Raw genomic sequence first — 13,927 nt, 5'->3', positions numbered from 1 at the left:
AACTTGAGTTACAAAACAGAAAAGTAGAACAACGAAAGCTGAGCAATTCTGTGCCACCACTCTGGGGTAAAGTTTCTGAAGAACTCAACAGAACAAGGGTAACAAAGCTGCTAGAGCTAGCCAATTAGTTAAATGAACAAATCAGAATATGGCTTCATCCTTCAAGGTTTAAATAATACCCGAGAAAACTAATATCATCCTAAGCAGAACTTAGATTCAGTGCCACTGTCAATAGTTGTGAAAACCTTCAGCACATTTGCTACAAACTGGCTACTGGCATGTTTAATTTGGTGAAAATTCATTCCATCTGTGTACCCTAAATATTCTTCTCAGGCTTTTTATGTATACAAGAGTGCCCTTTGAAATGAACTCAGAAATCTATCTGTCGATGATGACATTGAAGAAGTAAACATTATTATGAGCAACACCTGATTTGTGCAGATAGTGAATAAACTCAGCATCAAGAAAAGTGATCTATTTGGATTTTGATTATGACTGAATTCAAGTGCAAAGTTAGAGAAATCATTTATAGATGCACCTTCACAGCAAAAAAACCTAAAAGTCAATGAAGAAAAAGGGAAAGAATTCAAACGTGAAAAATCAAGCAACTGTAGCCCAATATTGTTGATATATGACAATTCCTGTTTAATTCATACACTATAACAACACAACTTAGGAAAAGTGGAATGACCTTAGATTGGTGAATAAGATGAGAGATTTGAAGTCTAACAAGAAAAATCAAGCAACTGGAGCCCAATATTGTTGATATATGACAATTCCTGCTTAATTCATACACTATAACAACACCACTTAGGAAAAGTGGAATGACCTTTGATTGATGAATAAGATGAGAGATTTGAAGAGTTACAGCATATGGTTGTGGAAACCTCAGAGATGAAATATTATGATGTGATTACATTAGTAAGGATTGACATTGATGTTCTCAATTTGGAAATGGTGCAATGATTTTAGAAAGAAAATGTGTATGGTGTAATTAAAAACTGAAACAGAGTTGATCAGGTGGTTGGCAGAAATACAAAATAGGATGGAAAACAGGAGGGGTTTAGTGACAAAAAGATTCATAGTTCAAGAACCTTTGGGACTAGTAATGAGTAAGATAATGTGTAAGGCTGGAAAGTAACTATCCAAATGGGCAGCAAAGGAATAAAATGATGTTTCTACAAAATCAGCAAAGAACAAAAGCAAAACAAAATGGAGACAGCGGTTATAACTTAAAATTGGTGAACCTGTTGCTGAGACCAGAAGGTATAGATGATGAGTCAAAAGCTAAGATGCTGAGATAACTGTGGCAATGAAGATCAGAGTGAGAACTAGGTGGAGAATTGAAATGAGAGGGGACAGGAAGCTCAGTGTCGTGCTTGTGGACTGAATGGAAGTATTTCTCAGAGCGGTCACCCAATTTGCGTTTGGTGCCCCCATTATAGAAGAGACCACATTGTGAGCAGCAAATGCAGGAGACTATATTGAAAGAAGTATAAGTAAATTGGTGTATCACATCGAAAGAACAGAGAATGGATGGCTTAACAAGGCAGGTATTGCATCACCAGCTCTTATATGGAATGATGCTGTAGGAGTGGGAGACTGTGTTCGGCAATATTGTGTGTCTTTTGTAAACTTATACCAATTCAGTACAAATGAGTGGAGAATATTTTAAATCTTTTGTTCTAGATTCCATCTTCACTTCTACCTGGCCAGGAAGAAAAATGAGTGAGCACAGCTAACTGCCTAAGTTTGGAATCTCATTACCTCTCGCTGGCTAGAAGAGATTCATTAGATCATAGAATAGATTATAGAACCCCTACAATGTGGAAGCAGGCCATGCAGCCCACCAAGGCTACACCAAATCCTCTGAACAGCATCCCACCCAAAACCAATCCCCCTCCACCTATCCCTGTAACCTGAAATTCCCATGGCTGATCTACCTAGTCTGTACACCCCTGGACACTATGCCAATTTAACATGGCCAATCTACCTAACTTGCACATCTTTAGACAGTGGCAGGAAAATGGAGCACCTGGAGGAAACTCACCCAGGCACAAGAAGGATGTGCAGACTCCACACAGACTGTCACCTGAGGCTGGAATTGAACTCTGGGTCCCTGGCACTGTGAGGTAGCAGTGTTGACCATTGAGCTACTGTGCCACCCAAGGGGACAATTTTAGGGGACACCCTTTTTTGCCAACTGTTTAACATGAGGTTGTTGAATGAAGAAGTAAAAGAAACACAATGTTTCACAACTTGAAGACACGATAAACCACTTTACGATCAGTGAAGTACTTTTTGGTGTACAATTTCCATTGTAATTTAAGGATATATAGCAGCCAGTGTATGTGCAGCAAAGTCCCACAAACTGTCGTGAGACAATGATCAAATCATTTCTTTTCAGGCTTGGTTGGTAATGAATATTGACCAGAAAATGAGGGAGCATAATGCTATGGAATATTTAATATAGACAGGCAGAAGGCTAGAACAACACAGCAAGCCAGGCAGCATTAGGAGGTGCAGAATTCAATGTTTTGAGAATATTTAATGGCCACCTCATACAATTGATGAGGCCTCATTTTTCTTTGAAGATAGTGAAGTACCTCCTCACAACTGCACTGAAGCAGCAGCTCTGAGTGTGTTCAAGTTGCTGAAATGAACTTTAAACCCAAACCCTTTAGGGTTTGAGACAGCAGTGCTATTATTGAGCTGAGCACCAGTATGTTTGCAGGAAAAGTAGGAATGGACCTGGATGGTATTTTGACAAGAATTGAGCTGAAATCATATTTTGACAGTGAAACTGATCTTCGCTAAACAACAAAACGAGTAATCTTGGTGAAGTCAGAAGAGATTTTGTCAGGAATTGGGAAATGTTGAATATATTTTAAAAGCTTATGTTAATATATTTAAAAAGTGAATAGTTCACCATTTAGGGGTACAGGTTTACAGCTGCTTGAAAGTGGAGTCATAGGTAGACAGGATGGTGAAGAAGGCTTTTGGCATGCTTGCTTTCATTGGTCACACCATTGAGTAGAGGAGTTGCAACTGTACAAGATGCTGGTAACGCTACATTTGGAGTACTGCATGCAGTTCTGGTTGCTCTACTAAAGAAAAGATATGATTAAACTAGAAAGAGTGCAGAAAAGATTACTAAGATGCTAACCAAACTGGAAAGTTTGAATTATGAGAGACAATATAGGCTTGGAATTGTTTGCGCTGGAGTGTAGGAGACTGAGGGGTGACCTAATAGAGGTCTATAAAATCATAGGAGACTTAGATAAGGTGCATAGACAACAGCTTTTCCCCATGATAGGAGTGTCTAAAACTAGAGGGCATAAACTAGGGTTTATGGTGAGAGGGGAGAGATACAAAAGGATCCAGAGGGATAGTTTTTTCACACAGAGGGTGCTGAGTATCTGGAATGGGCTGCCAGAGGTAGTGGTGGAGGCAAGTACAATTTTGTCATTTAAGAAATAAAGAAAACAAGTGCAGGAGTAGGCCATTCAGCCCTTCGAACCTGCACAACCATTCAGTACGATCATGGCTGATCATGCAATCTCAGTACTGCTGGAAAATGATCACCAATGTATCCGTTATTTCTAGGGCCACTTCCTTAAGTACTCTGGGATGCAGAGTATCAGGCCCTGGGGACTTGTCAGGTTTTAATCCCATCAATTTCCCCAGTACAATTTCCTGACTAATAAGGATTTCCTTCAGTTCCTTCTTTATGCTTGACCCTCTGTCCCCTAGCATTTCCCGAAGGTTATTGGTGTCCTCCTGAGTGAAGGCAAATCCAGAGTATTTGTTCAAGTGGTCTGCCATCTCTTCATTGTCCATTATGAATTATCCATTACCTGATTCTGACTGCAAGGGACCTACATTTGTCTTCACCGGTCTTTTTCTCTTCACATATCTATAGAAGCATTTGTAGTCAGTTTTTATGTTTTCTGCAAGCTTACTTTCATATTCTACTTTCCCTTTCTGAATTAATTCTTTGTCCTCCTCTGCTCAACTTTAATTTTTTTTCCCAGTCCTCAGGTTTGCTGCTTTTTCTGGCCAATTTATATGCTTCCTCTTTACTCTTAACAGTATCCCTGATTTCCCTTGTTATCCATGTTTGAGCAACCTTCCCTGTTTTGTTCTTACACCAGATAGGAATATACAGTTGTTGAAGTTTGTTAATGTGTGCTATTATCTGCCCGCCATCGACCCCTTAAGAATCCTTGATCAAGTTATCCTAGCCAATTCATGCCTCAAACCATCAAAGTTAGCTTTCTTTAATTTCAGGGTCCTAGTTTCAGAATTAATTGTGTCACTCTCCATCTTAATGAAGAATTCTAGCACATTATGGTCACTCTTCCCCAAAGGATCTCGCACCACAATGTTGCTAATTAATTCTCTCTCATTACACAATACCCAGTTGAGGGTGGCTTGTGCTGGAGTTGGTTCCTCGACACATTGGTCGAGGAAACTATCCCGCATACATTCCAAGGAAAACAGCCTTAGCCTATTCAACTCTCCCTATAGCTCAAATCTTCCAACCCTGGCAACATCCTTGTAAATCTTTTCTGAACCCTTTCAAGTTTCACAACATCTTTTCGATAGGAAGGAGACCAGAATTGCACGCAATATTCCAACAGTGGCCTTACTAATGTCCTGTACAGTCGCAACATGACCTCCAAACTCCTGTACTCAAATAATACAACTTAAGTGTACTAGTTAAAACTCTAGCCCCTTTAGAAGCTTCCCTTCTACAAACAGACATACAGGCAGAAAAAAAGGATGAGTGTTATGGTATGAGGAGAAAGGCAATTCAGTAGTTCCTGTACAGAGTTTGCTAAGATGATTCTTCTGCTGATCAGAACATAGCTTCTCCCAATATGTTTACCTGATTACAGGATGCACTGGGTGACTGTTTCCCACTTGTAAAGGTCTTAGACTTATCAATTCAAAGTCACAGCTAACAGCAGCTGGAAAGGGAAATGCACTAGTTAACTTCAGGCTTGAGATGCTTTTTATTGAAGAGCAAAATCAGCTCCTTCTCCTCCGGAGATCCAGTAGTTTCCAGTGAAACATTTGCACCCCCAGCTACTCAGCCAGCTGGGAGCCAATTGCATAGTTGTTGGCAGGCAGAAGGCCTTTGACATTGAAACTAGTCACTCGTCCGTAGTTGGTTACTTGTTGCCTGCCAAAGCTTGCTTTGTATACACCCTTTGGCTCCAGCTCATCTGCAAGCTAAGCTTCCACTACTGCTTGAACAAGTTCTTGTACAAATAGTGCTTACAATGAGAATCATAAAGCAAGTGTAAATTCCAACATACTTGAGCAATACCATGGGTAGGTCTATTAATGATATAAATAAAGGTTTGCTGTTGAAATGATGTTTCATTATGAGACAACTGTGAATTTGGTAAATACCAATGTCAAACATAAAAGAGACATAAAGCCAATGCATCCAATGTTTCTCAGATTAAAATTGGATCTTTGCTCTTTAAGCAGTTCAAATAAAGAAGTAGCTTTGCTTTCTACACCGCACAATCTTCTTTTTCAAGCACTATTGTAATACAATCACAGAAATAGTGTTGGACAGATTTAATGCAAAACACCTTATGTGCATAATAAGATATCAACTTCAAAGAGAGCTTTAATGAGACATGAAAAGGTGACAAGTGTGCAGTTTTTCAGTAAGAGGGGTAAGGAATAGTTAAATAGTTCATGTGGATTTAATTTTTTCCACAGCATGTAAGATTGTAATCTCAGTGCTATTTAACTGGACACATAGATGTGTTTCTTTCATTTTTATGTTTTGAATTTTATTTTCTGTTTAGCTCTGCTCTCTTGATCACTTTTATTGCATGCTCCACAATTCAGCTGTGAGTGGGTGATTGTCTTATCTGTCAATACTCTCAAGTGGGACATCAATGTAAGTCGGTGATCTCCAATAGCAAGGGTTATACATGTATGAAACAGCTTCAATCCTATGACATCTTGCTGCCAAATGCATCTTTATTTAGGATCTCAGCCAAGAACTGAAAGCAGTAACTGAGTAAAATGTCAATCCTTGGATATGGATATTTCCACAATGATTACCTGACCAAACTTCGCAATTAGGTTTCTATGTTCCATGTTGATAAAAACCACATTTTTTTTCTCCTATTCAGTTTACTGCTGCTTTGACCTATGATGGAATATTCGTCATCGCTGAAGCTTTTCGGTATCTACGAAGGCAACGGATTGATATCTCAAGAAGAGTAACTACTGGAGACTGCTTAGCCAATCCTGCAGTACCTTGGAGCCAAGGAATTGATATTGAACGGGCTCTAAAACAGGTATGAGGAATTCTGTTTCCAACTGATGTAACTTGCCAGTAGAAGAAATCATATAGATGCAGTTCACATCCACCAGCAATTGGTACATATTTAAATAGATTTTGTAATTTTTAAAAATTAAAGCATTTTATAATTGTAAATTAACCTTAACAACTCCCCATTGGAGAAATCAGATTTAAATTCAAAATTTAACTGATGTTTAAGCTTAATTCTTCTCAATAAATTACTTTCATTAATTCACATCTTGGCTGCCTAATCATGAGAGTTACTCTGTTCAGAATTTTAAGAGATTGAATGAATTTTCATTATTTTCATAATTCTATTTATATTATGTGTAGACTGTAGTGATACCTATTTAAAAAACTAACAGTGTGTTAATCATCTGAGTTTTTATTAATGGACAATTTAGAAAATGCATTCAGGAGCTCAAGAGATGCAGCATGAACTGTGAGCCTCCAATATGTGTTGGTTTATTATGCCACCACACTATTTGCCTTACACACCACCCCCACCCCCCAGCTAGTTTACGAAATTACTGGTTTTCCACAATCAGTCTCCAGTAATCATATAAGTGAAAGTAGTTTGTGCTTTTTAATGCCAATCAGTCACTGTAGCCCAGAATGGAATCAGTTTGACATGTTCTGATTCATTGTTGACAGAAAAATATCAGTTTTGTAATGGTTATGTACTTTGTTACTTCTCGTTTCTTGGGACTTACAGTATACTTTCATCGTTAGTGATAGAACAGTTCAGAAGCAACTTGAAACTCCATCTCAAATAAAATTACAGCCCATTCTGCTGATTTTCTCCCCTATTATCCTGAAAACACTTACTCATTATGGGATTACCAGTTCCAGTCACTGGGACTTCACTCTGGTGACCACCTTCATGTCATGATCCTTGGAGTGAGTAAGGATGCAATTGATTTATAATAACTGACATACGTGTTGCAGAACTAACTACTACCAGCTATTAGTCAGATGCTGCCACCAATCCTCCTTTCTGCAATGGATCCAAAGGCCATTATGTTTAATAGTGGTAGAGGATGAACCACTAATATGTCCCAACAAGAAACACTTCTATAAAATACAGTAAGCCTTAGTGGTTACAAGTTATAATGGCAGATTCAACTTAATTATGAAAATGAGTAAGAACCAGGATTTACATATTTGATAGGAGAAAGTGAGGAGTGCAGATGCTGGAGACCAGAGTTGAAAAATGTGCTGCTGGAAAAACACAGCAGGCCAGGCAGCATCCGAGGAGCAGGAGAATCGACATTTCGAGCATAAGCCCTTCTTCAGGAATGAGGCTGGTGTGCCAAGCGGGCTGAGATAAAGGGTAGGGGGGAGGGAATTTGGGGGAGGGGCACTGGGAATACAATAGGTGGAAGGAGGTGAGGGTGATAGGCCGGAGAGGGGGTGGGGGCGGAGAGGTTGGGAAGAAGATTGCAGGTCAAGAGGGCGGTGCTGAATCCGGGGGGTTGGGACTGAGGTAAGGTGCGGGGGCGGGGGGGGGGAATGAGGAAGCTGGAGAAATCTGCATTCATCCCATGTGGTTGGAGGGTTCCTAGGCTGAAGATGAGGCGCTCTTCCTCCAGGCGTCGTGTGGTCAGGGTCTGGTGATGGAGGAGGCCAAGTACCTGCATGTCCTTGGCGGAGTGGGAGGGGGAGTTAAAGTGTTCAGCCACGGGGTGGTTGGGTTGGTTGGTGCGGGTGTCCCAGAGGTGTTCTCTGAAACATTCCTGCAAGTAGGCGGCCTGTCTCCCCAACGTAGAGGAGACCACATCGGGTGCAACAGATACAATAAATGATGTGTGTGGAGGTGCAGGTGAATTTGCGATGGATATGGAAGGATCCATTGGGGCCTTGGAGGGAGGTGAGGGGGGAGGTGTGGGCGCAAGTTTTGCACTTCTTGCGGTTGCAGGGGAAGGTGCCGGGAGTGGAGGTTGGGTTGGGTACATATTTGATCCCAACACATCTTAAGCTGTGCTGCCCTCTTGCTCCACCCAAGAATGTATGAGTGCAGGAAAACATATTCTTCAACATTAACCCTTTCTAAATTATTACCATACACAAAATCTACCCCCAAACATTAGCATTTAAGTATGCAGCTACATATCTACTTTTACATTGTCCATTACCCAGCTTTTAAATGCTTACAATAGAAATGCTCTACTATTTCCTTCTAACAGTTTCCTTATTTTATAGGGAAAGGTGTTGTACTATTTTACTTCCTTTAAGTTTCAAATTCTTTTGAATACAAACTTGCATCTTGTTTGTTTGCTGGGAACAGAAGCTGGTGGGGTGTAGGTGTCCTGGCTTTTAAGTAATCAGAATGAATTTTTCCTACCTTTTGTGGAATTAAGCACAATACACATCCTCGTTTCCAATTTTCAAATAGACTCAAGTGGCTGTGGCCTGAATAAATCTTCCCATCAAATCTTACATTATCAACCATCAAATAATTGAGCACTGCATCGTATCCTCCTGGTGAAACCAAAGACCTTGTATTGAATTGAACTGTCCTGAACAAGCAGCATATTTACATTGAGTCAATGGTTTTAGAGTTTAGCTTGTCAGTTTTCTTTTGGTACGTAAATGTTTTTTTGAGATGTGATCATCTGTTATGAGTGTGCAAAAATATACAAGTTTAAATTTGTGGTTCTGCAAAATTAACTTGATGATGTATCCTAATCCTCAAAATATTGTGATCCACTTACTATTAAGCATTTCATGCTTCACTTTGTGTTGTCATTGTTATGACCAATTTCTTCTCCACAGTTCACAGCAGGAATTCAATTGATTTACCTGTATTAGACATAAGTTAAAAACTTCCATCAACAAGGTTTCTTTAATAAACAAAATATTATTGATTTACTTTAAAACAAAATTTATTGAATTAAGATACAAATCTGGTAACAGGTTTAGTTTGTAGTATGAAAATATAAATGCTTACCCCTCTGAAAATGGAAAAACACAGACAAAAATGAAGGCTGAAGAGGACATAAAAATGGATTTCTCTCTTCACAGATTCAACTTGGGAAACCAAAAGAACTGCAGATGCTGTAACACAGAAACAAAAAGAGAAATTGCTGGAAAAGCTCAGCAGGTCTGGCAGCATCTGTGGAGAGAAATCAGCTTTAAACTTTTCAGGTCCAGTGACCCTTCTTTGAAACTGATGAAACATTAACCAGAAACATTAACTGCGATTTCTTTCCACAGGTGCTGCCAGATCTGCTGAGCTTTTCCAGCAATTAATGTTTTATTCATTTCGGGAAAACACGTTTTGCAATAAATTTTAGTTCTTGAAGGCAAAAAGGTTAAAGTTTGAGCTGTTCAGCTGGCTATCAATCTGATGTTCTGACATGTTTGACCAAATCTCCCCAAACGTAGGCATTTGCCTCTGGGATATTGTCTGGCACAGCTTGCTTGAGAAACACCGTATCACAAAGACTTTTCAAGAGTACAACCAGGTTTCACATTTGATTCATCACAGAGGTCTTTCAGAGACAGGAGATACAAGCTGAACAGTTTGTACTTTCGCAGGTTTCTCCCAACTGAAAACCAATAATCAAATGCCAAGACTATAAAACTTTGCAAAAACAAAACAACCATAAAACCCAATCATAAAAAATGTTAGGTGCTTTTGCTGAAGTGAGTCCAAGTGTCTAAGGCCAGCTAATATCTGTAACAATATGGTTTCCAAAAAGTGACTTATTAAGAATAGGTTCAAATGCATCATTTCATTGAACTTTTTTTTAAAAATTCCCAGATTTTCCCATAATCTGTCAAACTCAAGTCCCCCCAAAAAATTAATATCATCATACAATATATAAGTGATGCTGCTGAGCAGCCACTTAATAAGCTTTAGTCCTGAAGAGATAAGACACACTTATGGTTGTGATTTCTCCATTTGGTGTAAACCCATTCTCCAAGCTCATATTTTGGTTCCTTGTTTGACTTTGCAGTTTATTCTGCTTTCCTTCTGAAATTTTTAGTGGCCAGTAGTTACAATCTAAGAATTATCAGCAGAATGCAAAAATTATAACTAGTCATAAATTTCATAGAATCCTTACAGTGCAGATAGAGATCTTTAAACCCATCAAGTCTTCACCAATCCCCCAAAGATCATCCCACTCCTCCACCCTATTGCTGTAACTCCAGTGCCCTTATAGACAGATTATATATTGTGCAAAGTAGGATGTGACTGGATTATTCACACTTTATCCCATCCAACATATTAATTTTTAAACTTACATTTATTATAGAATAATCAAATGCCACCATTAAATTTTGGATTATATTACAATATCACTTGGTAGATGATTCCTTGATAGGAATTCTGTGAACTGACCAAAAACAAACTTGTCCATTGTATACAGTGCTAGTCACCAGTGCTAGTGCTAGTCATTTTGTAAACGACTTGGCCAGAATGTCAATGGGGGCGCTGGAAAACCAGCAGGTCAGGAAGGTCCTGATAAAGGGCTTATGCCTGAAATGTTGACTCTCCTGTTCCTTGGATGCTGCCTGACCTCCTGTACTTTTCCAGCACCACCCTTTTTGACTCTGCCCTCCAGTATCTGCAGTCCTCACTTGCTTTCACAATGTCAATGACCTGAAGTGGTGGGTATCGAATTTGTGATTTCTGGGCATTTGCTATGTTGGCCATGAACAACAACCATAAAACATCAATTGCTTGCTTCTATTTGCAATTCTCCAAAAGTATCTACTTGGACTTGGTGCCATGATTTTGTTGGCCACAGGGTCACTTGTGGAGCCAGGGAAATAGTTCAACAGATTTTCATGGATTGAACATGTTATACGGTATTTAATATACTCTTCTATGCAGAGGTCTATTCTGGCCAGCAGGCTGATTCTTTCTACTGTAATGATACATATGCCTCTACTCACAAGCACAAATGCAGGCTCGTGCTTCCCACTCTCCAGTTGAGTATTTGTGTTCAGTCTCTCAGAACAGGTGTAGTACGTCAGTGATTCATTCACTTTATTTCAAATACTGCAAAAGTACAGCTCCTATGGCATTCCTAATACATCTGTTGTGACATATGATTTAGCACATACTTTGAAATGAATAAGGAAAGCCAGATATACTATCCTCATCTTTAAACTGTCAAATACTATTTGCTGTGTAATTGCCCATTCCCATTGAACATCTTTGCACAGTAGCTTCTGAAGAGGCTCTGCATTTCAGGACGAAATTTGTGATAAACATTAGTCATACCTAGGAGTAATGCCAACTCTGCCACATTAGATAGGATCAGAAGCATACGAATTGCTTTGACATTGTTGTGTACAGACTTTGCACCAGTTCTGACATTCTACACTGCAGAAAGTCAATCACAGATGCTACACATATGCATTTGACCTTGCTGAGCATAAAATTATGTTGTTCAAGTTGAGTGAGCATTGCTGATAATTGCAGATTCTACTTAGCTTAGGCCCTTTTATTGACAATGTCATCATCATGGAGGTTGACCATCCCTGCAAGGCTGAAGAAACAATCTACTGGAATATACTAGAACCATTCTGCGATATTGAAACATTTCTATGTTAGTGACATAAACTGTCAGATGTCAACTTTGCACTATTATTTGTGTCTGTGAATAACTCTATCTCAGTCAAGCTTCATGGTGACTGTGGAGTCATGAACAGCTATTCTTGCATTGCAGGAAATGGATAATATCTGGAATGACAGCTTTGCTAACCGCCTCGCGTAATAACTGGGTTTAATATCCTTGGCGATGAATTGATTCATACAGTGATACATCCTAGTTTTGAGTCATTTCAGTTTGCAAAATCCAATAATTAAGGAAGGATTCTGATATGTATAGTCTGCGTCATCAACTATATTAATGTGTACACTGGTGATGTCTGCGGTTTGAATCCAAGCCAAATGAAAATGTTTACCAAACCTTCCCCAACCACCAGAATTCTGCCTTATGCTTGTACAGTGTTAGCCAATCCAATATGATACTTTTGCAATGTACTGAAACTGTGATTGTCGTTATAAGCTTGAACAGTGTCTGGTACAGAAGTGAGAGAAAATTGCAAAGATACCGATGGTCGAGATTTTCTTTCAATATCGATACTTCTGCACCAACAGGGATAAGAGGTGACACAGAGAGTTGCTTTATGTCATGGGTGTAAAAAAGGCCTGCACCTAATTGCCAACATTTTGTGATTAGAGGGGGAAGGTTTTACATGGGGAGGGTGCGGGTTGGTGAGGTAGGGATAGGTGAACACATGTAGCAGGTACAACCTGGTGGGTCGATGGGAGGAATGAATCCTGTTAGTAGCTGGAAAGAAGGGCTGACCAGAGGAATGGAATGGAGAGCCTAGGAAGGGAGTCAGGGGATGGGCAGGGAGGTAATTTAAAATTGGAGAACTCAATGTTAAGTCCTCTGGGCTGTCAACTGCTCAGGGGGAAGATGAGGTATTGTTCCTCTAATTTGCTGTCGGAAGTCCAATCACTGCCCATTTTAATTCCCTATCCCACTCCCTTTCCTATATGACCATCCTTGGCCGCCTCCATTGCCACTTCAAATCAGACCACAGGTTGAAGGAACAACACCTCATCTTCCATCTGAACAGCCTACAGCCTGGAGGACTTAACAACAAATTCTCCAATTTCAAATAACCTCCCTTTCCAACCCCTGACTCCCTTCTCAGTCCCTCCCCTTCCCTTCCATTCCTCTGATCAACCCTTGCTTCCAGCTACCAACCAGGTCGTACCCTCTACCTGTGTTCATCTATCCCTACCTCATCACCCCATTCCCCTGTATCTATCTGCCTTAAAAATATTCAATGACCTTGTCTCCATCATCTCCTGAGGTAAGAGTTCCAAATTGTACAACCCTCTAAGAGAAGATGATTCTGGCATCGCTGTCATAAAAGGGTGATCCCTAATTCTAATGAAGTTATCCCTCATTCGGGACTCATCCACAATAGAAAATATTTTATTTCCATTTCCACTTTGTGATGACCATACAGAAGCTTATAGACTTGAACCAAGTCACCTCTCACTTCCAAATTCCAATTGGAACAAGCACTGTATGTCCAACCTTTCCTCATAATATATCATGTGCATTCCAGGGTATTAATCTAGTAAACTTCTTCTGAACTATCTCCAATGCACTTACATCTTTCCTTAAATAAGGAGACCAAAACTTCACAAAGTATTCAATATGTGGTCTACCAATGCCTGCATAACTGAAGCATAACATTCTTAATTTTACATACAATTCCTCTAATAATTAAAGATAACATTCCTTAAGCACTCAGCCATGCGATAGAACATCTCAATCCCTCCGTACCTCAGCTATCTAAGTCTTCTCCTGCAAAAATTAAGATTATCTACTTATGGTGGATGAGGAGCCTGATGTTGGGCACCCCTACATCCTTCTGGGCCCTTTCCATGTGTGTGTGTGGTGTGGGGTGGGGGGGGGGGGGTGGGGGCAGAGGTTGCTGTCTTCTCCTGGATTGTGGAAAAGAGAAGGAATGATTTCGATGTCAATGGGTGACAGAGCTATGAGTGCTAGTGTAGGTGGTTGAAGGGTGATAAGGTTTCATGGTTGA

The 13,927-nt window shown here is 39.8% G+C and overlaps 1 protein-coding gene across 6 annotated transcripts in view; it reads left to right on the top strand.

Moving 5' to 3' along the window:
• gria3b (glutamate receptor, ionotropic, AMPA 3b) overlaps nt 1-13,927 on the top strand; it is a 351,500-nt gene that overhangs the window by 207,404 nt on the left and 130,169 nt on the right. For all 6 annotated transcript variants that reach the window (XR_011964134.1, XM_072595311.1, XM_072595312.1 and 3 more), the window contains exon 7: nt 6,165-6,332. Coding sequence is in view for 5 of the 6 variants with exons in the window: in XM_072595311.1 (XP_072451412.1) it covers nt 6,165-6,332 (168 nt within the window). In the remaining variant the exon portion in view is untranslated. The remainder of the gene's footprint in view (nt 1-6,164; nt 6,333-13,927) is intronic.

The sequence above is a fragment of the Chiloscyllium punctatum genome, chromosome 25, assembly GCF_047496795.1.
Source record: "Chiloscyllium punctatum isolate Juve2018m chromosome 25, sChiPun1.3, whole genome shotgun sequence".
Lineage (NCBI taxonomy): Eukaryota > Metazoa > Chordata > Chondrichthyes > Orectolobiformes > Hemiscylliidae > Chiloscyllium > Chiloscyllium punctatum.
Note: the sequence above shows the minus strand (reverse complement) of the source record. Positions and strands in the feature narration are given on the sequence as shown.